The 26,617-nt window shown below is 46.9% G+C and overlaps 1 protein-coding gene across 2 annotated transcripts; it reads left to right on the top strand.

Annotated features, from left to right (window-relative positions):
* The first annotated feature begins 8,001 nt into the window (after window positions 1-8,001).
* On the top strand, window positions 8,002-21,318 carry ABHD4 (abhydrolase domain containing 4, N-acyl phospholipase B). 2 transcript variants are annotated; one of them, XM_080808531.1, is made up of 7 exons: window positions 8,002-8,077; window positions 11,715-11,803; window positions 13,047-13,419; window positions 13,574-13,728; window positions 16,057-16,168; window positions 18,937-19,123; window positions 19,814-21,318. In XM_080808531.1, exons 1-7 carry the CDS (start codon window positions 8,016-8,018, stop codon window positions 19,901-19,903), a joined length of 1,068 nt encoding a protein of 355 aa, XP_080664657.1. In that variant the 5' UTR covers window positions 8,002-8,015; the 3' UTR covers window positions 19,904-21,318. The 2 variants fall into 2 exon arrangements, with proteins under 2 accessions (XP_080664657.1, XP_080664658.1); XM_080808532.1 differs by having other exon boundaries at window positions 8,010-8,188.
* The last annotated feature ends 5,299 nt before the right edge of the window (window positions 21,319-26,617 follow it).

Raw genomic sequence — 26,617 nt, forward strand, 5'->3', positions numbered from 1 at the left:
TACTTAAAACAGCAAGAAAAGGTCTTGTTCTTTTTCAGTTTATGATTCTATAATCACTGAAATATTTTTGACTGATCTGTCAATAGGAAATTGCTAATACTAGTACTGATTTCAATAGTTTAAATCAGAATATATGTAAAAATTCACATCCAGAATAATGGATAAGAGTGCTAGCTCTAGGGTCAGAGGGTCATGGGTTTGAATCTTGATTCTGCTGTTTACTAATTGCCTAATCTGTAACAAGTTAGTCTAATTTTTCTTTTCTCTGAAATGGAAATAACAATGCCAGGATGGCTGGAATGTTGTGTTTAAAAGAAAAGCACAGGCCCAAAATAGCACCTTAGCTGAGTCCCCAAACCAGGGAATTAATACATGATCTAACTGCAATTTCAACCTCTCCCAGAAATGTAGTCTTAACTAGTCAGTCAGAAATTTTTCAGTCAGCACCAATGAGTCTGCCACATGGGCTCTCTCCATGCACCTAGGGAAGATAAGACCCCTTGCTTTAACCACCATGGAAAAGTGGTCTGAACAGTCCTTCCCTTTGGCTAATAACTTTCTTGCCCTACCTCTTTCTATAAAAGCCCTCCATTTTGCAAAACTCCTCAGAGTTCTCCTCTGTTTGTTAGATGAAATGCTCCTCAATTTATGAATCATTTTTTAAAAAACTAATTAGTCTTCAAAATTTACTTGGCTGAATTTTTTTGACAATTGTGAGGATTAAATGAGATGTTAACATTCAGCACTTAACATAGTATTTGACACACAGCAATGTTCTATTAACATTTGCTCTTAACAATCATTAATACTGGTAATTAACTATGCTTCCTCTGTATCTCTGACTAAAAGTTGGGCAAACCACAGAGCCCCAATATTTGGGGCATGCAAGAAATGGCAGTGAAAAACTGCCACTCAGATGGCTCACAAGGGGCAAAACAGATTTATAAATTGAAGCTGGAAGTCAGAATAGACCTTTTAATAGTTTTATTACAAAAATATTGTTGGAGAGGAAAAAATTCCCTGTAACCATCTTGGTTTTATTGACCATGCAAATTAGACTAAAAAAAAAAAATAAAAGATTAACAAGAGAAGATAAACAACTTTATTAACATATGCATCACATAGACACCTGTGAATAGTCAGTTATGAGTAGCTCAAAGGGGTGGTTAGAACTTGGGCTTAAATCATGGTAAGAAACAAAAGTCAAATGAGTACATTTTAAAGATCTTACTGGCTTTATTTAATACTCATGATTCAGGCATATTCAGTCTAACAGAAAGGATTTCCAAGAAGCTATATAAAATGAAAGACTTTTATAGGCAGATGGGAGCAAGAACTAGGAAGTTATACTAGATAAAAAGCAGATTGGTGGGCACCTGGGTGGCTCAGTGGGTTAAGCCCCTGCCTCCGGCTCAGGTCATGATCTCAGGGTCCTGGGATCAAGGCCCGCATCGGACTCTCCACTCAGTGGGGAGCCTGCTTCCCCCTCTCTCTCTGCCTGCCTCTCTGCCTCCTTGTGATCTCTCTCTCTGTCAAATAAATAAATAAAATCTTTAAAAAAGAAAAAAATCAGATTGGTGATGTCAAGATCATTTTCCTTTGGGGGATGGCAGGGATCTATCAGGCATATTTCCTGACAAAAGCTAGTTAGGTAATTCCTAATTGATTCCATTTCTGGGAAAGCCAAAACTGTAACATTTGATGATGTGGGACCTATTATAAGTGACTCTATTGGGGGACTGTTGTCTTGTTTGTAACAATAGCATTTTACCAAATAAAGAATACACTTTCAAAGAAGTAACAAGACAAAGGACTTTGAGTTTCTAGGGCACCAAATTGTAGAAAGGTAAAAATGTATGAGGGAATTAATAAAAATAAGGTTTAGTTAATAAAGTTCGTTAGGTAGATTCCTCTGGTGCCCTCTCTGGGTTGATAAGGATCTAGAGTTCTTCTTTTCTTCCCTTATAAAGGCTGGGGGGGGGGCACATTTACAAAGTTATGTCCTGCTTTTAGGTAAATAGGAGGAGGGCAGAGAGCTTTTCTTATATCTGCTTCTCAGTTACCTTCAGCTCAAAATAATGCTTATGCTACAGTGACAGATTTTGGGGTGGCATGTTCTGCTATTCAACACTCAACATTTTAAAACAATAGGAAAGTGGAGGGGCAAGAGAGTCCCCTTACAAGCAAAGGCCACAACTTTACAGTAAGAAATGAAACCCCCTTTTCTTTTATATTTTAATATAAGAAATATGTAGTCTTCACTCCTTTTCCTGTTGCAGGGCTCCTAAAACCCTAGTAATTTCTTAAGTGATGATAAAAGCACTAGTGTTACAGGATTTCTTTTTCTTCAGTGCCTGCTGTTCTCGGTCAGACAGCTTCAAAGAATGAAGAGGTAGACCAGACAAAGAGTGATGGGGAGCAGAGCAAAGTTTATCGAGCCATAGTAAAGTTTATTGGGTGATAGTACAAAGCTCCCAAAGAGGGAGGGGACCTGAGAGGATTGCCCCAAGTGTCTAAAGTTTTGGTGTTTTTTTTTTTAAGATTTTATTTATTTATTCATGAGAGACAGAGAGAGGGGCAGAGGGAGAAGCAGGCTCCCTGCTCAGCAGGGAGCCTGATGTTGGGATGTGGGACTGGATCATGACCTGACCCAAAGGCAGATACTTAACCAACTGAGCCACCCAGGCACCCTAAGTCTAAAGGTTTTTATGGGCTTGTTGGTGGGTTATTTTAATCTGATTAATCCCTTGTGCACCTGTCACCCAATAAGGTTTTTGTCATCTATCTATCAAGTGGGAAAGGGTAGAGGACACCTTCCAGGGTGGTATAAAATCCTTTTAAGGGTGGTCTCCTTTTGGGGGTGGGGGGGTGCCACTTGTCACTGCCTGCCTCTCCTTCCAACTATCCTTCATTACAAGGAGCATCATTTATTATAATATTTGGTTTTGTTCCCAGTTCCTGAAATAGCTCCAGAACAATAAAGGTGAAAGGAGTGCCTTTTGTTATTCATAACAAGCCCTTTTCAACCACATTTGAATTTAACTTAATAAAGTGACTTTTGGAAAGTCCTTAAGGGTAGGGACTGGTTGTCTGGGGAACCAACTCTATGATTTCAGGCTAGGAACTTTAAGCCCCAACCCAAGAGGAGAGAGGCGCGCTGGAGATTGAGTTCAGTCACCAATGGGCAGTTGTTTAATCAATCATACCTATGCAATAAAGCGTCCATTTAGAAAGAAAGAAGGAAAGAAAAAGAGAGAGAAAGAGAGAGAAAACCTAACTAGAGGAGTTTGGAGAATTTATAGGTTGCTGAGCACATCCAGGTGCTGGGAGGGTAGTACAACTGGGGAGGACATGGAGGCTCTATGACCTTTCCCCCTCATACCTTGCCCTATGCATCTCTTCCATATCGCTGTGCCTAAGTTGTATCCTTTTATAACAAATCAGTGTTAAAAAATTCAACTGAGTAAATTTAAAATACATATTTTTTAATTAAATTTATACCCAACATGGGGCTTAAATTCACCACTCTGATATCGAGAGTCGCATACTCCACTGCCCGAGCCAGCCGGGCCCCCTTCAAATGAGTAAATATAAAGATCTAGAGGTGCCTGGGTGGCTCAGCTGGTTAAGCCTCTGGCTCACATCATGATCCTGGGGTCCTGAAATCCAGTCCCATATTGGGCTCCCTGCTCAGCAAGGAGCCTGCTTCTCTCTCTCCCTCTGCTCCCCCTCCTGCTTGTGTTTCTCTGTCAAATAAGTAAATAAAATCTTAAAAAAAAAATCTAGTTGGCTTTATACGATAATTTTTGAATCATGGAGCATCCCATCTAGCAAATACAAGTGAGCTCCAAGGAGTTGTACAAAAACAGGAAGGTTTTTTAGACTGGAGGAGAGTGGGACAGGAAGCTAAAAGAGGATGATTTCAGGTAAGGTTACCTTCCCATAGGTGAAGTCCCAGGGTCTTAAGCAGATTACCTCACTGACCAGGAAGTTCCAAAGACAGCAACTGCAGTTAAGTATTAAGTCTTGGTGGAGTTTTAGCAAAACTAACTCCATTTTAGATCTTGTGTTTCTTTTTAACACCAGTAATATAGTAAACTGTCTTTCTGGGTTCGATGAGCCATTTTAGGAAATTACAGAACCTGAGGAGGGGGTTATGGGAACCTTCAATTTGTAGCCAGTTGGCAGAAGCACAGGTGACAACCTGGACTTGATTTTCTCCTGTTAATTTGTTCTGTCAGTTTGATTCTTTGTCCAGCTAGAAGGTCAGAGGAAATTCTTCCTCCCTAACATAATCTTTGGGAGTCCTGTACAGAGAACCTCTCAGTCTTTCACCCTAGCATCCAGAATCCAGTATATGTCTTTTGCAAGGGCAGAGCACTCCCCATGGTGTCATGGAGACTGAACGCAGCACTGCTTGAGCAACATCATCCAACAGAATTTTCTGTGATGATGTGAATGTCTTGGTGCTGTCCAGTATGGCAGCCACTAGACATACGTGGCTACTGAGCACTTCAAATACAGCCAGTTGTATCTAAGAAACTTTTTCGTTTTTTCTAATTTAAATCTGTTGTAAAAAACAAAAACAAACAATCCAAAAAAAACACAGCCCAAAATGGTTTCACTTAGACCAAATTCCAAACCCAAGCTTTAATATCTATTCTAATTGCAGTTTCATCCTCTCCCAGAAATGTAGTCTTAATGAGTTAAGAAAGAATTTTTCCATTAGTCCCAAGGAATCTGCCACATGGGCCCTCTCCCTCCCCCAAAAGAAGATAAGACCCCTTACCTTCCCTACTGTGGCAAAGTGGCCAGATCAATTCTTTTGCTCATAGCCTTCTTGCTCACCCTCTTTCTGTAAAAGCCTTCCATTTCATAAATCTCCTGGCATTCCCCTCTATTTGCTAGATGAGATGCCGCCTGATTCATGAATTGTTTATTAAAGGCAATTGGACCTTCAACATTTACTTGGTTAAATTTTGTTTTCTAACAAACCTAAGTAGCCACATGTAATTGGTGACTATGTCGGACAGAATTACTTTAGAACTATTCCACTCAGTTCCCATGTTTAATCTAAGTCTCATGTCTTGTTCATAGTTCATTCAAAAGGCAGTGATACGCATTTGAAACTGAAGAATGATCTATCCCTTCGAGGCCTGAGGTATCAGGTTATCAGCTCCACCCACTTCTAGAATACTTAATGTGACTTACAGGTACAGGAAAGAGGGTTTGTCAAAATTCGTTTCCATCAATAAAGATCATATTAATACTTTAATCATCCATAAAATCACACGTGATGGCAGTAGAAGGAAAATCTATTCTTTTGTACTTACACAGTGTGTCTTGTCTTAAAGATAAGGAGAAAAAAAGTACCTTACATTTCTTTCTCCTCAGAGGCCTGCCTAGAGCAGGCACTGAGAGCCTTCTCCACTCTATAATTCTAGCAGATCCAGCCCAATCCTAAATTATCCCAGCTCTGGGGACACCTTAAAGGACCTATTAACTTTGGTTATAAAAGGATTTTCCATACATACATGTTTCCTACTTCCAAGCGACCTCTTTTGTAAAGAATGGTTTAGCACATAGAAACATAATACACCGCCTCCTGAGATGAAGTCTAGAGAGATACAACCACTTCCAGTCAGGTCATCCTTGCTGCAAAAAATTCTACATTTTACAGGTTTTCAGTAAAGGGAGAGATTTTGTTGCCCTATCTTGGAATGATGTAGCCCAGAATTTCCTATATGGTACAATTCAGAATACAGCTCCCCAAGCCCTTGACACTTAACATATTATTCTATAGGTCACTGTTCACACGACTGCCTCCTAGCTAGACTTTGTATCCATATAGTCATCCAATAAGTAGACCCATGTATCTACTCTGAGCCACGCCTACCACTCTGAGTCACCCTGTAGGTGCTGGCATCAGAGCAGAGAACAAAACAGACAAGGCCCCTGTGAACCTTAAGTTCTAGTGGAGGGAAACTGGTAATAAATGAGTAAACAAAAAGGCACAATAATTTCAGATGGTGATCAGCGTTATGAAGAAAATACAACAGAATGGTGTGATAGAGTGACTGGAGGTTTCTTTTAGACCCTGTGGTCAGGAGAGGCCTCCGAAGAGGGGAGGTCTGACCTGAGCTCAGAATCTAAAGTTGCCAGCTCTGCAAAGGGACAAATAGCCTAGGGTGGCAGCAGATGGTATGCTTGGCTTTGAATAAATAAATAAATAATAATAATAAAAAATTTTAGCTTAAATGTACTGTTCATTAGGATTATCTTGGTTAATCCTCACAAGAAGACACAAGTCAGGGGCGCCTGGGTGGCTCGGTGGGTTGAGCCTATGCCTTCAGCTTAGGTCATGGTCTCAGGGTCCTGGGATCGAGCCCCACATCGGGCTCTCTGCTCAGCTGGGAGCCTGCTTCCCCCTCTCTCTCTGCCTGCCTCTCTGCCTACTTGTGATTTCTCTCTCTGTCAAATAAATAAATAAAAATCTTTAAAAAGAAAAAAAAGAAGAAGACACAAGTCAGGGAAAGAAAATTAAGAGACACTAAGTAACTTACCCAGGGGCATGTGGTGGGTATGTGGCAAAACCAAGATTACCCTTAAGCCAGACTTCTGACTCTAGAAACTATGCTTCCGATTAACCAATGAGTCTCACTGAGCTCCAGCATCTGAAGGGCTTCCTAAAAATACAGTTTTTAGCATCAAGCCAAACCAACTAATTTAGAATCTGAGAGGTTAAGGATTAGAAGCCTGAATTTTTAACAAGGCCTTCAGATGACTTTTATGCACACTAAAGTTTAGAATCACTGTGCTCTGTTGAAAGAATGAATGAGACAAATCCTTTATTTGTACCACTTTGTCCCACCTCTTGCAGATTGCTAGGCCCCTAAACTCTATAAATGCCCATTCTCTTAAACTTTGAGCTCTTAGAGTGGTAATCAGAGCAATTTAACACTTACAAAACAAAAGAAATCTCAGAATCTAAGACCTGCAAGAGGGTTAACCAAAAACACTTTGACAAACCCCTACCCCTGAGGATTCTCCCACCCACCCTCCACCACAGTTTGGTTTCAACCTAAGCAAGGGGATGACCTGAACCCCGACAACTCCAGGGACCTTAGGACTTGTTTACCACTTCGGGTAAGTTCTGGAGCCAGCCTCAACATTTGGCTCCTCTGCGGAGCAAGCCTGAAGTACACTCAGGACCTAAGAGATAAGCCAGCCGCCCCACACCCCATTCCAGCAACTTAAAGCAGCTAGGGCTTATAGTTCAGGGCCGTTGATCCTCCAAATTTGGAAGCAGGAATCCTCCAAACAGGGACAGCTGGGATTGAGCCCATTATTTCCTGGGAACTAGGTTGGGAAATCTCCAGAGCAGAGGAACTGCATTTTGACATACGTCGCTAAGGTTTAGGGTTGCCAGAGAAAATTTTTGATGCCCACCTATGTCCCAAATATTGCACGGGATGTGCTTATTCTTAAAAAAAAAAAAAAAAGTGTCTGAAGTTCAACTCCAACTTTAGGCATCCTGTTTTTTATTTGCAAAACCTGACAATTTACTTGTCAGGCCCCCAGCCCCTTTGTAAGAAACATTCAACCAGTAGTATAGTCTCCACAAGCAACTTAAACATCACATTACAAGAAACTCCAGGAGGAGGCTATCAGAGGGGAGGGAGCTCTACGGGGAAGCCCAAAATAGTGTTTGTGAGCGTGCTGGGGTAGTGGGTTCACTTTTTAACGATGACAGACTGGAGGGCTGAAAAGGTCCTGTGAGAGACCCGGCTCTCTCAGAACTGCCTGTCTCCCTCACTGTCCCCCCAAACCTGTGAGCAGGATTACCGTCCTATTCCGTGAGCCCCCAGAGCCCCCTCGGTGGGCAGGCGGAGCCGGGCTGGACTACCAGCCGGGTTCAGAGCCCGCCTCCGCCCCCCCCACCCCGGCCCTGGCCACGCCCCACTTTGTTATCCGACCCTTTTCTGGGTCAGCTGGTGCTGGCGTCAGGCGGAGGGATGGGCTGGCTCAGCTCGACCCGGCAGGGCTTGTTTACTATGGCTGATGATCTGGAGCAACAGTGAGTTAATCCTGTGTCTTTCTCTTCCTCTCTCTCTCTCTGGGCCATGATCCCGGGACTGTCGGTGACTGAGGAACAGTTGTAGACACCTTCCCGCCTTTCCTTTTTCAGGTCGGCTTCATGGGAGGGCCAGGGGTTGCGTTTGCTTGCTTTGCTTTTGCCCAGAAGAGGAGGCAGCAGAGCTCGGGGAGCGACGGTATATAAGCTTGCCTACAGCTGAGTGATTCTGACTTGCCATGGTAGTCTTCGCGATCGCTCCTCGCTCCTCTGGTCGCGGTACAGAGGGGTTAGACTTAGTGGTGATGGCCCGGATCCTCCGAGGCTGCTCGTGGGATGCGGGCGCGGGGGTAGCAGTCAGCAGTCAAGTCTGCTCGTCGAGATTCCCCCAGGACTGTGGTGGGGGCCGGGGGAGGGGCCGGGAAGGGCCTCTCCTAGCCGGGCAGGGAGAGGGCATGGGAAGAAGAAAAGGCTCCCGCGCTGGGATTGTCTGGAGTAATGGGCACGCAAGTTTCTTCAGCTCTCCACCGCTGAGACACTTAGCCAACCGCCTGCGATCCTAGTTGATAACGTTTTTAATCATCACAAGATCCTTAACGCTGTGGTTTCAGGATTACAGTTTTGGGGATTTGTTTTCACTGTCTCAAGGGCATCAGGTTTGGGATGCCACCTGTAGGTGGTGTGACTAGCAGTTCGCAGTCTGATAGAAGCAAGGAAAAGTTGCTTCCAGAAGAATGACTCAGCTTCCAGCCAAGCCTAGGTTTCACCAGAACAGGGCCTTTTCCTGGATCCTGTGTTCCTGCTCCTCAGAGCTGCAGAACTGGCAGCTCGTGGCACTAATTAACTTTATGGCCATAATAGCTTCCTGGGCTTGAAGGAGCTGCTTAGGAAGAGTTTTGCTTTCTAAAGATGACCTTCCCAAACGGAAATTTACAATGGCTACAATGACTTGGGGAAACACAGTTTAGAGCTGGTAGAGATGCAAGTAGCTCAGCTCCTTTTTACAGGTGAAGAATTCAGTGCCCATGAAAGTTAGAGCAGATTGCCCAAGTCACAGAGGTCCAGAACAGGCTTCTGACCCAATACAGAACCCCTTCTGCCTCACCCACCACCGGGATAAAAGCCCTCTAGAGGGAAGAGACCACTCTGGCCAGGCTAAGTTCATGGCTGAGTGGCTTCTCTGCCTCTTGCCTCAATTTCCCACCCTAGCCCTCACCTCCCCAACAGTACTGGGGAGGTAACAGTGTGGCAGGGACTATTTCCAGTGCTTTAGCTATAATATTTTTGGTGAAGAGAGGAAAGTAAAGCTCCTCCCTGAAGAATATCTGCTGAGGAGCCCGTGGTACTATTGGCATTGGACATCTTGCCTCAGCACTCCTTTGGGCAGGTACAAGGCAAAGTGGGGTCCACAGGTCATGGTCTGACTTGTCACAGCCTCTGATATAGGGAGAAAGTTTGTCTCTTAAGACTGGCAAAATTCTGCAGTTTTGGTGCCCATGCTTCGAGTCTACGATAAGGAGTTCCAGTAGAGTACTACAAGGGTTGAGAATCTTCATCGAATTGGATTGATTGCGACTGACAGCTCTCGTCTGGCTGAAGTCAGAGAGACACCACTTTTAGCCACAACCTCAGGATTTCTTGCAGTCATTGATGAGTTGAATGGATGTAGGCAGCTTATGACTTAGCTGGGGGAAAAGAACATTTGATGGGAGCTTATCTTATGTTAGGCATCACTCTGTGTGTTTCAGGGGCATAAACTCATTTAATCTTTATACAGACTTTATACAGAAGTAGATACTGTTAACTACGTTTCTCTTAAAGACAACAACACAGAGGCTAAGTAATGTGCCCAGAGTCACATTGCTGGTAAGTGGCAGTGTCAGGATTAGAACTCTGGTCTTCTGATTTATTTCACACTTCCTTTCAGAAAACAGAGCGTGAAAGTGTGGTTGTATACCATGGGTTTGAAAAGCTGAGCCTGGGGACCCTGGCTGGCTCAGTTGGTAGAAGCATGTGACTCTTTTTTTTTTTTTTTAAAGATTTTATTTATTTGAGAGAAAAAGCATGAGCGGGAGGGAGGGGCAGAGGGAAAGGGAGAAGCAAACTCCCTGATGAACAGGGAGCCCAACTGGGATTCAATCCCAGGACCCTGAGATCATGACCTGAGCTCATGGCAGACATTTAGCCAACTAAGCTACTCAGGTACCCAGGAATGTGACTTTTGATCACAGGGTTGTGAGTTTGAGCCCCATGCTGAGTGGAGATAATACCTAAAAATAAGTAAATCAATAAATAAACTTTTAAAATAATTCTCCTTCAAAAAAGAAAAAAAGAAAAAGCTGAGGCTAGAACTTCCAGAGGAACTGTACAGAGAAACCTGGATTTAAAATGTGGGCTCTAGCTCTGCTTCTTTTTCTAACTAGCCACATAGCCACCTTAAGCCTCAGTTTCCTCATCTGTGAAATAAAGAGGCTGGACCAGATGATTCCTAAGGAGCCATCCTAATCTAAAATCCTGTGCTTCAAATGATGTATCCGGATGTCCAGTGTGTGGCAAGAGGGATCGGTAATGGTTCCTCTCATTCCCCCACAGAACACCTGGCCTGACTATGTGATGTTCACAGACCCTTCCCATAGCTGGTGGTATCCATTCTGTAATCCCCTTTATTCAGGCAGAGTTCAAGAAAGGAGAAATATCACATATGATGGACAAAGAATAATAAACTCATTTAGCACCGAATTTGTCCCAGGCACCTTCTGACGTGCCTTACATATCTAGATGCTCAAAGACCGGTTATTTATCACACCAAAGCCATTCTGCTTGTAAATGACGATAGTGTGATGCAGAACCAGAGGGTTCCCCCCACCAGAAAAAACCTGGTGCTTTCAACCTCTACCCTGCAACCTTAAATTTTCTTGGGAATAAAGAAGACAACAGAATGGATTATCATCATTTTACTGTGTGCCATTGGAGGTGAGGACGTATGTGAACTTTGTACACATTTTGTAATCTGGAAAACAAGGCCAGAGGCAACCTGGCAAGGCAGTCCCAACAGAATTTGAACCCAGGTCTCCTGCCTCCGGCTCCCTTCCTGTCCCATCTTATTGTTTCAGGCTGGACTGATTGACTGCCTGAGAGCCCAGCTGGGCACTGACCCCACTCTACTTCCAGGGGCTTGGAAGAGGGCACACACAAACCCCAAGGCCCTGCCAGGAAGGCAGGTGGCATGGGAATTTGTCCTACCCTAAAGGAACATACAGTCCTGGGCATGGCAAAAGATAAAGATAACTGAAACATTAGTTAATAGCTGGCTTTTTTTTCCCCCTTGTGATCTTGAACATTATGATAACCAGTAACAAAGGGGAGTTATAAAGCCCAAATGAGATAATACATGTGAAAGAGCTTTGCAAACTGTAAAGTGGGATTCACATGGTGCCCTGAGTATCTGTTGAAACAAAGGGCATGTTGTTAATTGCCATTTGCTGGGGAAAAGTAACAGTCTATCAGGCAGCAGGGAATTGCTGACTGCCATAGAGCTGGTCTCCTAAGCCTGGGGAACACCCTGATAAGTCCTATAACTGTCAGCAAGGCTGGGAGCATCAATGTTGCCAGTGGGTATCACTGTGTTTCTTTGTCCCAGGCCTCAGGGCTGGCTGAGCAGCTGGCTGCCTGCTTGGCGCCCCACTTCCATGTCTCAGCTGAAGAATGTGGAAGCCAGGATCCTCCAGTGTAAGTAGAAGGGATGGCTGATCCCACCTCCATCAGGAGGCCCAAAGAGGATACAGGATCTCCCCAGAGGCTCCTACACTGAGCCCACTGATTCCTGACTATCAGCACTTGGGGTGGAAGGCAAGGATGTCAGTGATCTGAGAGAAGATATTTGCACAGGGGACACCATATTGTACGATACTATTTCTCGACAGCTCCCGCCCTATCCATCATGCTAATTCCTGACACATCTCACAACTTCACTTCAAACCCGATACCAGCTATCTCCACGAAACACACAGACACACACACCCCACTGCACATTCTCCTTTCTCCATCTCCCCCGTTCCTCCCTTCTTCCTATTCTCCATCTCTCTTCTTCCAAACACATAAGCACTTCTCAGATTTACCACCTTCCTACCTAAGGCCCAGCAGCAGTCCCGTATTCTCTAATATGACCTTGCTTGTGTACCATCCAGTTAGGCCCACCACTTAACCTGGCTGCTGCAGTGGTTTGGGATTCCCACAGGCCAACTCCCCTGGGCTGTATTATGTTGGGGCAGGGCATCCCATGATTGGCAGCAGCCACAGGCTCAAACAAGACCCTGGGGCCAGGTCTGCCCACATCTCCCTTATGATCCTCCCTGCCCTGGACCCGCTGCCCCAGCCGTGGATACCCTCTCTTCCAGTGGGCCTGGGTGAACACAGCTGCAGAACAACCACAGCTTTCAAGCCTCCTCCCGGGGTCCAGGCAGCTTCCCCCAAGCTGCTCAGTCACGTCACTGTTATCATGCCCGCAGAGCAGCCACTGCCCACTGACTGTCTCTAAGAGGAATAAGCCTATGGCTCAGTCCATACCCATCTCCCCCTCTACCTGCCTCAGCTCCAGTCAGAAGCTACCCCCGCAGACACCCCCAGGGAGGACACTTCTGTCCCTCTGTTGAGCCCCAAGCACATACAGGTATGAGAGTAATGGATACGGGAGCTCTGTGAGGTCAATGGGGTCACTGCCATACTGGACCCAAAGGGGGTCAGACACACGATCTGGAGGAGTAAGATGGCTCCTCTAATTACCTAGAGACTAGACAACCTACAAATTGCACTTGGAGTTGATCTCTTGGGGTATGTGGTCAGAGGGTTGTGAAAGGAAGGAGGTGAGGATGGTTGGGACGGGTTTGGCAATGGAGAGAGGAAACTGAAGGACACATGACAGTGCTGTCAGAAAACAGTCTTCTTGCTCTGCCCTGCGTTCCCCTCTCCCCAGGCCTCCAGAACAAGTTCCTGGCCCGGTATGTGTCCCTCCCAAACCAGAACAAGATCTGGACAGTCACCGTGAGCCCGGAGCTGAGGGATCGCACCCCCCTGGTGATGGTGCATGGCTTCGGGGGTGGCGTGGGCCTCTGGATCCTCAACATGGATTCACTGAGTGCCCGCCGCACTCTGCACACCTTTGATCTGCTTGGCTTTGGGCGAAGCTCGAGGCCAACGTTCCCCAGGGACCCCGAGGGGGCCGAGGACGAGTTTGTGACATCCATAGAGACGTGGCGGGAGACCATGGGGATCCCCAGTATGATCCTCCTGGGGCATAGTTTGGGAGGATTCCTGGCCACCTCTTACTCTATCAAGTACCCTGAAAGGTAAGGAGTCACCCCTCTTGCTCATGACCTAATTCCTTATCCCACCAGCAACCTGACAATATTAGTTCCCAAGGGTTCTCTTCTTCCTGGGCAAGTTAAGGGCTATGGTTCTTCCAAGCCCATCCAACTTGCCTTTTACTTTTTCCTCCTTTAGAGTTAAACACCTCATCCTGGTGGACCCATGGGGCTTTCCTCTTCGACCAACTGACCCCAGTGAGATCCGTGCACCCCCAACCTGGTTCAAGGCTGTGGTGTCTGTCCTAGGGCGTTCCAATCCCCTGGCTGTTCTTCGAGTAGCTGGGCCTTGGGGTGAGTAGCCTGCAGATAAAGAAACTTTCTCCTTACACCAGGGCCATTCCATTCTAGAAGCCCCACTCTGTCTAGACTCCCACCGTGCCCTCTTGTCCATGAGAACTAGGAATAGGCCCAGCATTGTTATTTAGAGCTCTAAATCTGGACCAGATCTCTTTGTCTACAGTTTCAGAAGGTTCTTTTTTCCTTCATCCACATGCAAAAAGCTTTCCTATGTAGGGGACAGATGGAGTAGAACTAGGCAGAACTGTGCCTTGGCTAGACCCCCAGAGAGAGAGAACAGGGCCACGAAGGGACTCTTCCTCTGCTGAGATCTTAGGGTACAAGTATGAGTTTATGGCAACCTGTTGGTGACTCACCATGGTACCCGCCCCGCCATCAGATCCCGTCTCTGCAGCTCACCCAGCACCTGAAGGAGCCAGAGGCCCCAGCGTAACCCACAGTGCTAGGCAAGCCCCTCTAAACCATGACTACTCCAGTTCTGTGGGTGAGGAGAGGGTAGGAAGTTGGGGGGAGCCAGCCAGAGTAAGTAAAATTAGGAGGTCTTGACTTTCTGACCTCATACTGCCAGCACTCCTCCTTTCCGGGGGCGGGGGCGGGGGTACTTTTTTAATCTGATGAAGTAGAAAGCAGATTCCCTCTATAGAAAAGATAGGTGACCTCCTATCCTGTAATGATGGCTTTTGTATACATAGTGATGTATATGTAATATAGCCAATTACTGCAAGTTAATTACCAATGGCTGCATAAGAGTATCTCTCAAGGCCCTTCAAGAGAAACAGAGTAACTCTGGAAAAAGAGGAAAAACGGATTTGAGCAGAAGGTAGGAGTTTGGGAAGAAAGGAAAGTTATCGAGACACACAGGTGCCAAAGAAGAATGATCAGAGAGCTGACCTTCCTAGTACTACATACTCCAGCCAACCCCCTGTAGTTCTTTTCCAGGGAGCAGCCCTGCTCTAAGTGCTCTCACCTTCTCTGGACTTGCATCAGGCCCGATTTGTGCACGGGCCTCAGAGCCAGGATGGTTGAGCAGCTGGCTGGCAGCCACAGAGGAAGGCCAGGGCCCAGGGGACCCCAGCTATGCCAACCTCTCACACCTCGGTCCTCACTTTTGGAGAGAAGACCAGGAGAGAGATCAGAAGTTGACCATTAGACCCAATTTCTAGTCCATTGTGGTTGCCCTCCTGCTTGTATGTGTGCTAGAAAGGAAAGTGAAGGGAACAGATTGCTCTAAAACCGCGGCCCAAGTCTGAGATGCCGGACTTAAGTTCACGTCTCCACTCGCATTCTGTTACAGGCCTGAACTTGAGAGGACTCTGGGCAGGTAGTCAAGCTTCATCTGTCACCTTCAGAAGAGTAAAAGGCCCTAAGGGTCTCAGAGTGCCTGGCTGACTCAGTCGCTAGAGCATGCAACTTTTTTTTTTTTAAGATATTATTTATTCATTTGAGGGAGAGGGGGAGCACAAGCAGGGGGAGCAGCAGGCAGAGGGAGAACCAGACTCCCCGCTGAGCAGGGAGCCTGATGTGGAGCTCCATCCCAGGACCCTGGGTTCATGACCTGAGCTGAAGGCAGACGCTTAACCGACTGAGCCACCTAGGCGCCCTGAGCATGCAACTCTTGATCTTGGGATTGTGAGTTCAAACCCCACATCAGAGATATAGAGATTACCTTAAAAAAAAAAAAAAAAAAAAAAAAGGCCTAAGGGTCCTAAGGGTATCAGGGAGAAGCAACATAGCACAGACCATTAAAAAAAAAAAAAAAAAAAAAAAGGGCATCTCAGCCATGAACTCTTTTTTTTTTTTTTTTTTTTTTTAAAGATTTCATTTATTTATTTGAGAAAGAGAGTATGTGCAGTTGGGGGAAGAGGAGGGCGGGACACAAGCACTCCCGATGAGCACAGAGCCCAACATGGGCTAGTCCCACAACCCCAAGATCGGGACCCAAGCCAAAATCTAGAGTTAAAAATTAGACATCCAGATGACTGAGCCACCCAGGCACCGCTCAGGCAGGGCCTCTTACAGGGCTTAAGATCCTTGGAGGAAAAGAACTTGGGACTTGATGGAGCTGAAACTAAGCTGGTTCCATTGGGCTGTCAGCGGTCTTTGGTAACCAGCTGACTCCCTTGCAGTCCTCTGGGGCTCCCGACAGCTCACACAGTCTGTCTGCCACTATAAAGTTAGAGATACAGAGCACACAAACCCGTAAAGAAATAACATTTGGTGTAAGTTGTTCGAACATGCACATGCAGGGGGGCGGTCTTCCCGCACCACCATCACCCCTGTCCCCCAGACTGGCCACTCCCATGTTTTTCTCTCCCCTTCCAGGGCCTGGCCTGGTTCAGCGATTCCGGCCGGACTTCAAGCGCAAGTTTGCAGACTTCTTTGAGGATGATACTATATCTGAGTATATCTACCACTGCAATGCTCAGAATCCCAGGTGAGGGCGCCCCCCAGGGCCAGCTTGGAGTGGACGGGTGTGGAGATGAAACTCCAGCTGCTGGCCACACTCCAGAACTGTCCCAGGACCATTCTCTGCTGCATTTCTTCTTGCACAAAGCTCTCATTCAATTAGGGAAACTCGGGCGCTAGCAGGCTCCATTATTTCCAGAGACCTCCCCAGGGAGAGGCACAAAGGGATGGAGAAGATAATAGATTGCTTAATCAGGCTGCCCATCTCTAGAGGAAGACTCTTAACTCTTCCCTGGAGATAGGCAGTTAGCCTGGCAGGGAAGAGTCTGGAAAACATTTTTAAAGTTCGTTTTGTTTTGTTTTTTTTCTTAAATTGAAAAAGTGAAATGAATATGGTATTTTTTTAAAGTCAGGAAAAAAAAGTCTTCTCCATCACAGCCTGAAGTTCCACAAATTCTGTTGCTATTTCCAGTCTGAGATACTATGTGACACTGCTTCAGAGAACCTCTTTGTATATCTTCCTTCACACACATACGTGACTATATCTAAAATACCTTCCTACAAATAGAACCGCAGATGGAAAGAGTGTGCATTTTAAAATTTCATTATGTGCACCTTGAAATACTCACTATTGGGATAGGAATTCCTTCCATACCCTTTTGGATGTTGGGGGGGGGTGTCCCCAAATCTGGAGAAGTTTCAGTCTTTGACTGTTAACACAGCAGGCCCCACAAGCCCACTGATCTGCAGTCTTGGCAGCTGAGAGGCAGGGAGGTCATCTTCTACCCCAGGCAGTACCCTGTGAGCGGCTGACACGGGAGGCTGTGTTGGTGGCACTCCTCTGGAAGCCTCACCCAGCCTGCTGGGAGGCGTCTGGGGGAAGTCAAGGTCACTGGAGCAGCAGCCCTACCCCGCCTCATTCCAGGCCTGGCCAGGTCACCCGTGGTGAGCCCAAAGCTGTGAAGACAGTGGGGGTTGCATTGCAGCAGGTGCTGTCTGAGCACTAGCTTCAAATCCAGCGGGCTTTGGGGCAGCGTGGGAACTGTGTCCCCAGCATCCCGCAGGAGCTCAGCTAATTGAAGTGCCCCGCTTCAGCAGTGGCATTGAGACTCCGCTCAGTAGTCGAATCAGGTAGCCCCTGCTTCCTGCTCTCGACCCCTGTCTCAGCCCCCACCGGGCTCGGTGCCAGTCTTCCTACCCACTCAAGGCCCAACCCCAGCTCCCTGCTCAGAACTTCCCCAGTCCCAGACCTAGTTGTGTGGAATGAATGGCCTCCTGATGTCAGCCTCAGAATGTATAATCGTGCAACTCCTTTGGGTCCTGGGGGAAGCAGAGATGACATCAGTGGTCACCAGCCCTCTCCCCACAATGCCATCCCTCAATTTTGTAACCGCCCGAGTGTTTCTGAGTTGTAACCCTGGCATGCTCATGGTAACTCTTACCCATTCCTTGGAAAGCATGAAATCCAGCCAGGGAAAAATATTTAGGGTTACCTACTTGGCTTCACCTCATCTTAGGGGCCTTGTGCATATTTTCATTTTCCTCAGTGAATAAATAAAGAGGAATAATTCTCCAATTTGTAGATAAAAAATTTAAAGTGTATTCTGGTTACCTGGCTTGCTAAGAAAACAGGTGGGATTTGGATTCACATCTCTCTGACTCCAAAGTCCGTAGTTCTCCACCATGCTGCTATGTCTTATAGAGGAACTCTGTTTTTTGTGGTCTGTGCAGAACTTAAGCTCACCTTCATCCCAGGGTATGATACAGGAGGCTGGGAGACAATATCTGAACAGGCTGGGCCTGGTAGGCAGCCGTCTCCCGAACCTCCCGTCCCTCCTGCCCCCCACAAAAACTGCAGAGCAGCCCAGAAGGCCGGCTTTCGTCTCAGCCTTGCAGACCCCTCCTGCTGCTTCTCAGTCAGCACTGCCTAAGGAGATGGCCAGGGAGCAAAGTAGATTAGATCAGCCCCGCTTCTCCCCCTGGGTCCTCTGGAGACCAGTGTTTCATTCCAAAGTCTCGTCAGGAAGCCCTTGGCACTGCTCGTATTTGCTCCTCACAGCACCCCTCACATGAGCCCCTCTCCTCTCTCTTCCGCCCCCAGCAAGCTAAGCCCTCTTTGTCTGTTCACCATCCTTTCATAATTCTTGAGGAATCTGAAGTTAAATAACCATATCATTAGCTATGTATTTATTAAAAGATGTATTTATTTGAGACAGAAAGAGCATGAGTGGGAAGGGCAGAGGGCGAGGGAAAGAATCTCAAGCAGACTCCGCCCTGGAGCAGGGAGCCCAACGCAGGGCTCAACCCCAGGACCCTGAGATCACAACCTGAGCTGAAACCAAGATTTAGACACCCAACTGACTGAACTCCCTGGGTGCCCCTTTATTTGCTTATTTTTAATAATTAGCTACTTAATGCCTACCTCCCCAAAGCATGAGAGAGTTGTGAGCACCCGCAGGGCTGGCACCACCTCTCTCTGACTCGGATGTCCCCACTCTCCACCCAGGGCACGACATGCGAATATCTGTTGAGTAAATGTTAACCCATTGCATCTTTGGACAGTTGTCAGCGTCAGTTCCCAAGTGCGTCCCTAGCTGTCTCCTCCGCTGGGAGGTCTCCGCAGCTCCTCGTCTCCTCGTCCCAGTATTTTCTGAGCCAGGTGCCGGGTCCCAGGAGGAGTATACACATGCCGGGGGTCCCGTACCCCTCCCCCCAGCCTCCGAAGAGCCCGCATGCAGATACCGGACGCGGCGGGGTTTACTCTGGGCGCGGCCTCACTGTGTTTTGCTCCTTCAGCGGAGAGACGGCGTTCAAAGCCATGATGGAGTCCTTTGGCTGGGCGCGGCGCCCCATGTTGGAGCGGATTCACTTGATTCGCAAAGATGTGCCCATCACCATGATCTACGGGGCCAACACCTGGATAGATACCAGCACGGGGAAGAAAGTAAAGATGCAGCGGCCGGATTCCTACGTCCGAGACATGGTATGTTTGTTGGCCAGCCAAGGAGCAGGACTGAGGTAGAAGTGTGCAGTGAGTGCCAGCACACAGCAAGGAACTCTGGGCGTAGAAGAGCCTCGGGGTGGGACCGGGGAAGCCAAGAGACAGGGGGCAAGAGGAGCGGTGGGGTTCAGATTGCACAGTGGATTTGGAAGGGTTGACTCTGTGATACTGTGATTAGGGGGTTCTCCCTTCTGCGGCGTCTGGTTCAGCTGAATGACAGGTTCTTGTTCAGTGCTGCCACACTGGACCCCCTGGACTACCCCAAAACCAGAGCCATGAACAGTAGAGCAGGTGATAAGAGGCTGCCTTCATGAAGCCTTCCCTTTTTCTTGCCCCTCTCGCCCCTCATTTGCTAAGGAGTGTGCCTAATGAGGCTGGGGACCACCTACAGGCCCTGGTGTACCAGACCCGTGGATGAAATGGGATGGCAGTGGGGCCGCGTTGAAGGAGGTACAGTGAACAGTCAGAGGAGAACCAAAATGGGATGCTGGGATTCGTAGACCCCCACAGGAAAGTGCTGAAATTCTAGGAGAAAAGTGGAATGTTATTTCTGATAAGTGCTCCGAGGCGATGGGCAAGCAGGTCTACAGGAGAAAGAAATGGTGTGCCAGCTGTCCAGTGCTCGGAATAAAGGGCCTTCCCACCCGTGTTGGGCTCCTTCTCTCCCCACAGGAGATTGAGGGTGCTTCGCACCACGTCTATGCGGACCAGCCACACATCTTCAATTCCGTGGTGGAAGAGATCTGTGACTCAGTTGACTGAGCTGCTGCCCCTGGAGGAAGAGGAGAAAGCCAGAGAGCCGTTCTTGCCTCCCTGTCCGCTTACTCGCCCCTGTGTCCTATCCTCACCAACTAACATGTGCCAGCCAGGCAGTCTTGGGCTGTCCCCAGGGCAGGACCACAGTGAAAAAGAGCACTCCCGAACCCACACGAAGGGTTGGAGGCTGAAGCCGCACAAGGCCTTGAGCACCCCACCCCGGGGAAGAACATAAAGGGTTGCGTAGTGCCACCCATTCTCTCCATGCCAAGTGTTACCCAGATGGTGGTTGTGACGGGATCACACTGAGCCACGTTCCCTCCCCGTGCCAAAGGGAGGGGGGGGCGGCCTCTTCCCCTGGGTGGAGAGGCCCCCGGCAGCCTTTCCCAGCTCTGGAGTGTTTGTGGGGGTAGGTTCCAAGCAAAAGCATCCTCCTCCATCACCCCCAGCCTCCATTCCATGCCAGTTTTTTCCAGAGTCTGGTTGGGAGCTAACTACCAACTAACTACTAACTTCTTAACTACCAAGAGCAGGTCTCAGAGCGCCCTTGACCTGTGAGGTCCCTCCCACGACCTAAGAAGTCCTGTCAAAGCGCTCATTAACAGATGAGGAACAGGCCAGGGCAGGACATGGCTGGCCCATGGTGATACAGCTCTGCTCCGGGAGAGCTAAGGCTCGAACCCAGGTCTGCTGACACCCAGTACTCACTGCAGACTCCATTTTGCTAAAGTTCAAGGCAGACACCGTTGCCATGAGGCTGGTCCTAGTCCCTGGCCGAGGGTAAGCCCATCCCTGTCCCACTTTCTAGCCCCATTGTGCAGGCATGCTGTTGTCCGGCTGTGTGTCTCGGCCCTGGCTGCCTAAGCGGGGGACACTCAAGTGCTTCCTTCCCTTCCCCCTCATCCTCCCAACTGGGAGGCCTCTTGGCCTCCCTCTGTGCCTTGGGCCCTAAAGCCCCACCTGTAGGATAGAGCAAAGGTGGCCCCTGGTGGAGAGATAAGGGAAAGGCCCTTCAACCCCAGGGCTGTGTCTGGATTCCTTGTTCCCACTAGTATCCACGGGGTTTTTCTACCCTGCCCATGGTCTGATGGAGAGCCTCAAGCCAGCAGTTCCCTGTCCTCATCAGCCACAGGATGGTTCTCACTGCCTGGCCCTCTATCCCTGCCATCTGTCCCATGGTCTTCAGCTCCTCCTGCCCCCGACCTACCTGTCACTGTCTCCCGGGGGCTGGTTCCAGGTGCTGCTCTGAGGTTCTGGGCCGTGGGCTGGGCCTGGCCCCAGAACCAGGGCAGCTTCTGTCTGCCCCTTGAGTTTTGTAAAGCCAACCCTTTCACCAGAATAGTATTAACTCCTGGTGCTTTGTACTACTGGTCCAGCTGCCTTGGGCTCCTTTTCTATATTAATAAAGAAATGAGTAAAAACTGGAGGCAGTGATGTTTGAAGCTCTGACAAGAGTGATGGGTGGTGCCTGAGTCAGAGAAGGGGGCCAGAGAGTTACCTGCTTCCACTCCACCCCTCTCCTGTTTTTTTTTTTTTTCCCAAGATTTTATTTATTTATTTGGCAGACAGAGATCAGAAGTAGGCAGAGGGGGGTGGGGAGCAGGCTCCCCACCAAGCAGAGAGCCCAATGCAGGGCTCGATCCCAGGACCCTGAGATCATGACCCGAGCCGAAGGCAGAGGCGTAACAACTGAGCCACCCAGGCACCCCTGGAAGTTCCATTTTCTGCTCACTCCAGAACCACTTCTCTTTGGGAACCTGCATAACATGCTGACCCGATTTTCTCGAACCCAACACAACACAGACACATTCCTCAGGACCACAAGCAAGAAGAGTCTGAGAAAGGGCCCCCACAGTACTCTGTTTACATTCCCAGGCCCACACACACGGATACACGTGCGCGCGCGTGCACACACACACACACACACACTCCCTGTGCGCACACATTCCATCTGACTGGGTCATTCCTAACATTCTCAGGGCTGGGACTAAGAAATCACTATGACTATCCCACTTGTCTACGCCTTTCCTGGTGGGTTCTAAGGATTTGGGGGTACCGTTCACTCTATAACTTGGGTTGCTGAAAGGCCTGGCAGTCTGCAAGGAGAGATTCCACAAACAGACATAGAGGACTGAGAAACCCAAGACTGGGGAGGTCCTGCCCTATTCAGTGGCTAGCAGGGAATGTGCTAAATTTAACTTTCTTCTTGGGACAGACAACAAAATATGTGTGCTAAAAATGCAGTCTGGTTTCGTTGCCAAAAAACATGGTGAAATCTTGATGAATACATCTGTCTGCTCTGACTATCACACGATCAACCCATGAGTGCAGGTGCATGCAGTTCAGGACCAGAAAGAAAGTAACCCCAGCGGCTGATAGCAAGCACAAGGTGCCATGAGCAGTGAGAAACGTCACTCCTCTCATCATGTGACCTTCCAATTTGTACAGGGTCCTCCTGGATAGGATCTGGAAAGTCCTTTTTCTCCAATATCCCTCCCTTCTCTGCCTTCCCCCCAAAGTCTTCATCTGTCTTGCAGAAGCAAGCCAGACATGAGATTTTGAGGGTCAGAACTGAACCCCATCCAGATAAAATAGTTCAAAACAAACCATCTTTTCTCTTGTGAATGTTGACTGTTCTTCATAGCATAAATTCAGCATTATTATGCTAGAAAAGTCTTTGTCTTTATCCTACTAAATATCACTCAACAGGACAGTTGAGGAGAAAAGACAATCCCATCCTGACATTTCCACAGGAATAATGCGTCCTTCGGTAGAGTACCCAGGAGGATTGAGTTTCATTGATGCCAACAGAACCACACAGCCCTCCCTCCAACCCAGGAGGATGAGACCCCATTCTCTTAGTTGGTAACTCTGTAAGGGGATAGGAGGCCAGCCCTGGCCTTGTGAATGATTAAGTTCTTGCCCCAAGTGTATTCTGAGGCCTGAGATAGAGCTGAGATAGAGCTTGTTGTAATTCGGCAACCTCGTATTTTAATTGAGCCATCTGAGAACAAATTATACAAGCAAAAGAAACCTGGGACATGCGAATTACTACAGAGGACTCTGAAGGACTTGTGGTTGTGGTGATATTTTCAACTACCCAATTCGAAGAGTGACTGGAAAAGAAAGAGCACGAGGCTGGACAACCTGACAACTAAGGTTAGTGTCACAGACCAGGATTGGGGGGACTGCTTGTGACCTGTGACAGAAGATTTATGGGCCTCTGATAAATGACAAGGGAACTAACACAAAGCCTGGGCATCATAGATCTCCTAAAATTTTGGAGGAAAGGGAAAAGCGTCCAAAGAGAACTGCAAAACCATATATTCTAGCTGTGGTTTCCCACATGGATCTGTGGACTGGAGCTGGTCCATGACAAAGGATTTCAGGTCTACAATGAAGTAACACTTTTTTTCAATATTACTAAATTTTGAAATTAAGTCCTTTCTAGCCTTTTCAGGATGAAATTATTGTTCTTCTATGAAAAGATGATGCTATTCTAAGATTGCGTGGGGGTGGGAGGAACTGTCATTTCTTGTTGCCAAACACATTAATTTGGGGGATTTTTCTCCCCCAAATTTTAATTAATTTTAGTAAAATCCTAAAGTCTGGGAAGTGCTATATTATAGAATACCAGAATGGGAACTTGAATTTTATCACAAGAAAATAAATAGATTATAAGGAGCTTATGACTGGTGGATGACCCAGGAAAGATAACAGGGCTCAGAGGAAGTAGATCTAATTACAGTTTTCAACAGTAGTGTATATGTCAAAAAGGAAATCACAAACCTTCCGAAAAGAAGCATTTGGCTGCGGATAAAAGAAGAAGCAAACAGGAAATAAAACCTGGTAGGAGTACAGAATAGATGTTAAAATACACAGAGGACATGGGCAATGCTTTTTTAATTCAGATGGTAAATGTGATCTAAGGCAGGATACAGCTGTGCCAGAGGTCGCAAGCATCAGGACATCAGCTCCTTTTGCTAGAAGCAGAGCACCTAGTACATTTTTGCCCTGCTAACAACTTCACTTGCTAGAATGTTGAAGGAAGATGGTCAGATGGAATTTTTACGGATTTCGAGAAGTCGGATCTTAAAATGTTCCAAGGAAAATTACCTAAGGGGCCCAAAAGGGACAACAAGTTCTCAAATGTGAAGTTCTAGTAGTTTTCTCCCAAAGGATCCTGCTGAGGAAGGAAGGAGGGCTTCACCAATCAGGAAGCAGCTGCACACTCTGTCTTCTGATGTGATCAAACTGTGGGCAGAGATGAAGGTCACATCTCCTGCATTAAAAAATGAACCCAACAAGCAAAGCAGGGACAGTTTGTATGAAAACATTCAACCAAAATGAAGGTTTTAGTGGGCTGGGCGCTCCGTTTGAAGCAGTAAAGAATGAAGCTGCCAAGAACCCTAACATAATGGGAGGTAAATGAGATCTGCATTTGTGGGGGAGACTCAATTAGGAAACCTCATTACTCCCTGATCTGAGTGGAGATTCAATTCCGAGAACATTTTGCCTTTTTTATGCGAACAAAACATTTTCATTGTTAAAAAAAAAAAATACTTTTTAAAAAAAACCATCCAGGGGTGCCTGGGTGGCTCAGTGGGTTAAAGCCTCTGCCTTCGGCTCAGGTCATGATCCCAGGGTCCTGGGATCGAGCCCCGCGTCGGGCTCTCTGCTCAGCGGGGAGCCTGCTTCCTCCTCTCTCTCTGCCTGCCTCTCTGCCTACTTGTGATCTCTGTCTGTCAAATAAATAAATAAAATCTTAAAAAAAAAAAAAAAACCATCCAATGCTTGCTTCGGCAGCACACATACCAAAATTGGAACAATACAGAGAAGATTAGTATGGCCCCTGGACAAGGATGATAATGCAAATTTATGAAGCAATTCATATTTTAAAAAGAATTAATTAGTTAAAAGCCATCCATAATTATACCATGCAGAAATAACCACATTAAACATACATATATATATATGTATATACATACACACACACACACACACACACACACACACACACACATACATATATGCCCCTAAATGTTTTATCTTTGCGTATAGGATAAAAAATATGAATAAGCAGGGGCACCTGGGTGGCTCAGTGGGTTAAGCCTCTGCCTTCGGCTCAGGTCATGATCCCAGGGTTCTGGGATAGAGCCCTGAATCAGGCTCTCTGCTCAGCGGGGAGCCTGCTTCCTCCTCTCTCTCTGTCTGCTTCTCTGCTTACTTGTGATCTCTGTCTGTCAAATAAATAAATAAAATCTTCAAAAAAATACGATTAAGCAGTTCACAAAAGATATACAGATAGCCAATGAACATATGAAAAGATTTCAACATCTCTAGTAATACAGTAAATACAAAATAATAATGAGATACTATTTTTTACATAACTATTGTCAGAAGAATTTTAAGACTGCCAGCATCTGGCAGCTGAGTGGCTCAGTCAGTTAAGCATCTGCTTTTGGCTCAGGTCATGATCTATGGGTCCTGGAATCAAGCCCTGCCGTGGGCTGCTTGCTGTGCAGGGTGTCTGATTCTCCCTCTGCCCCTCCCCCTGCTTGTGCTTGCTCTCTCTCTCTCACACTCTCTCTCCCTCTCAAATAAATAAATTAAATCTTTTTAAAATAATAAATAACTAAATAGATAAATAAGATAAAATGGCAAACACCTTGAGCCATGAGTCCTAATAGTAGGAATCTATGCCAATAAATGTTAGCACCATTTAACAATCTCAGTGTCCACTGGCTATAAAAGTGACATTTAAAATTATATTATATGGTTTTATAGGAACTGACATGGAAAGACATTTTAAAACATCAAGTAGTAAATAATTCATGTAACCCCATTCCATTTTTGTAGAATAAGAGCTACTTGTGTGTGGATAAATAGATGGATGTCCTATAAGCATAAAACATATTTAACAATTTTTGCTGTTACAGAGTGGATGGAATTGGCTGGTGAGATTCTCATGTTTTACTTACACACGTCCATCCTGGCTCAAATTTGGCAATGAGTGTGTTTTTACAATTAAAGACAAAAAAAGCTCTCCAGTCAAAGGTGATCCTAATTTTGATTTACATTCATGATGTCGGTTTCAGGGGTGAGCTCCCTCAGGCAGGAAGCAGGTCTGCTTGCCTGGCGTTATACGTGGTCTAGCACAAATACATACCTGGAGTTGACAAAGCATTATGGAAGCAAAGAGCACTGTGGGACCGGGCTCCCAGGGCCAGTTGTATTAAGACAAATGCCCCCCCCCCCCAAAAAAAAGGCTTAAGTCAATCAGAGAAAGACAATTATCATATGATCTCTCTGATATGAGGAATTTGAGAGGCACGGCAGGGGGTATAGTAGGGGGTAGGGAGGGAAAAAATGAAACAAGATGGGATCATGAGGGAGACAAACCATAAGAGACTCTTTTTTTTTTTAAGATTTTATTTTTATTTATTTGACAGAGATCACAAGTGGGCAGAGAGGCAGGCAGAGAGACAGAGAGAGGAAGGGAAGCAGGCTCCCTGCTGAGCAGAGAGCCCGATGCGGGGCTCAATCCCAGGACCCTGGGATCATGACCTGAGCCAAAGGCAGAGGCTTTAACCCACTGAGCAACCCAGGCGCCCCCATAAGAGACTCTTAATCTTACAAAACAAACTGAGGGTTGCTGGGAGAGGGGAGTGGGAGAGGGTGGTTGGGTTATGGTCATTGGGGAGGGTGTGTGCTATGGTG

This window comes from Martes martes (genome assembly GCF_963455335.1).
Source record: "Martes martes genome assembly, chromosome: 7".
NCBI lineage: Eukaryota > Metazoa > Chordata > Mammalia > Carnivora > Mustelidae > Martes > Martes martes.

Bases quoted from the DNA above. Each gene is read 5' to 3' on its own strand.
- ABHD4 (XM_080808531.1), top strand. From the start codon at position 8,016: ATGGGCTGGCTCAGCTCGACCCGGCAGGGCTTGTTTACTATGGCTGAT. The intron at 11,804-13,046 runs GTAAGTAGAAGG...CCCTCTCCCCAG, and splicing joins GGAAGCCAGGATCCTCCAGT to GCCTCCAGAACAAGTTCCTG. The intron at 16,169-18,936 runs GTGAGGGCGCCC...TTGCTCCTTCAG, and splicing joins TGCAATGCTCAGAATCCCAG to CGGAGAGACGGCGTTCAAAG.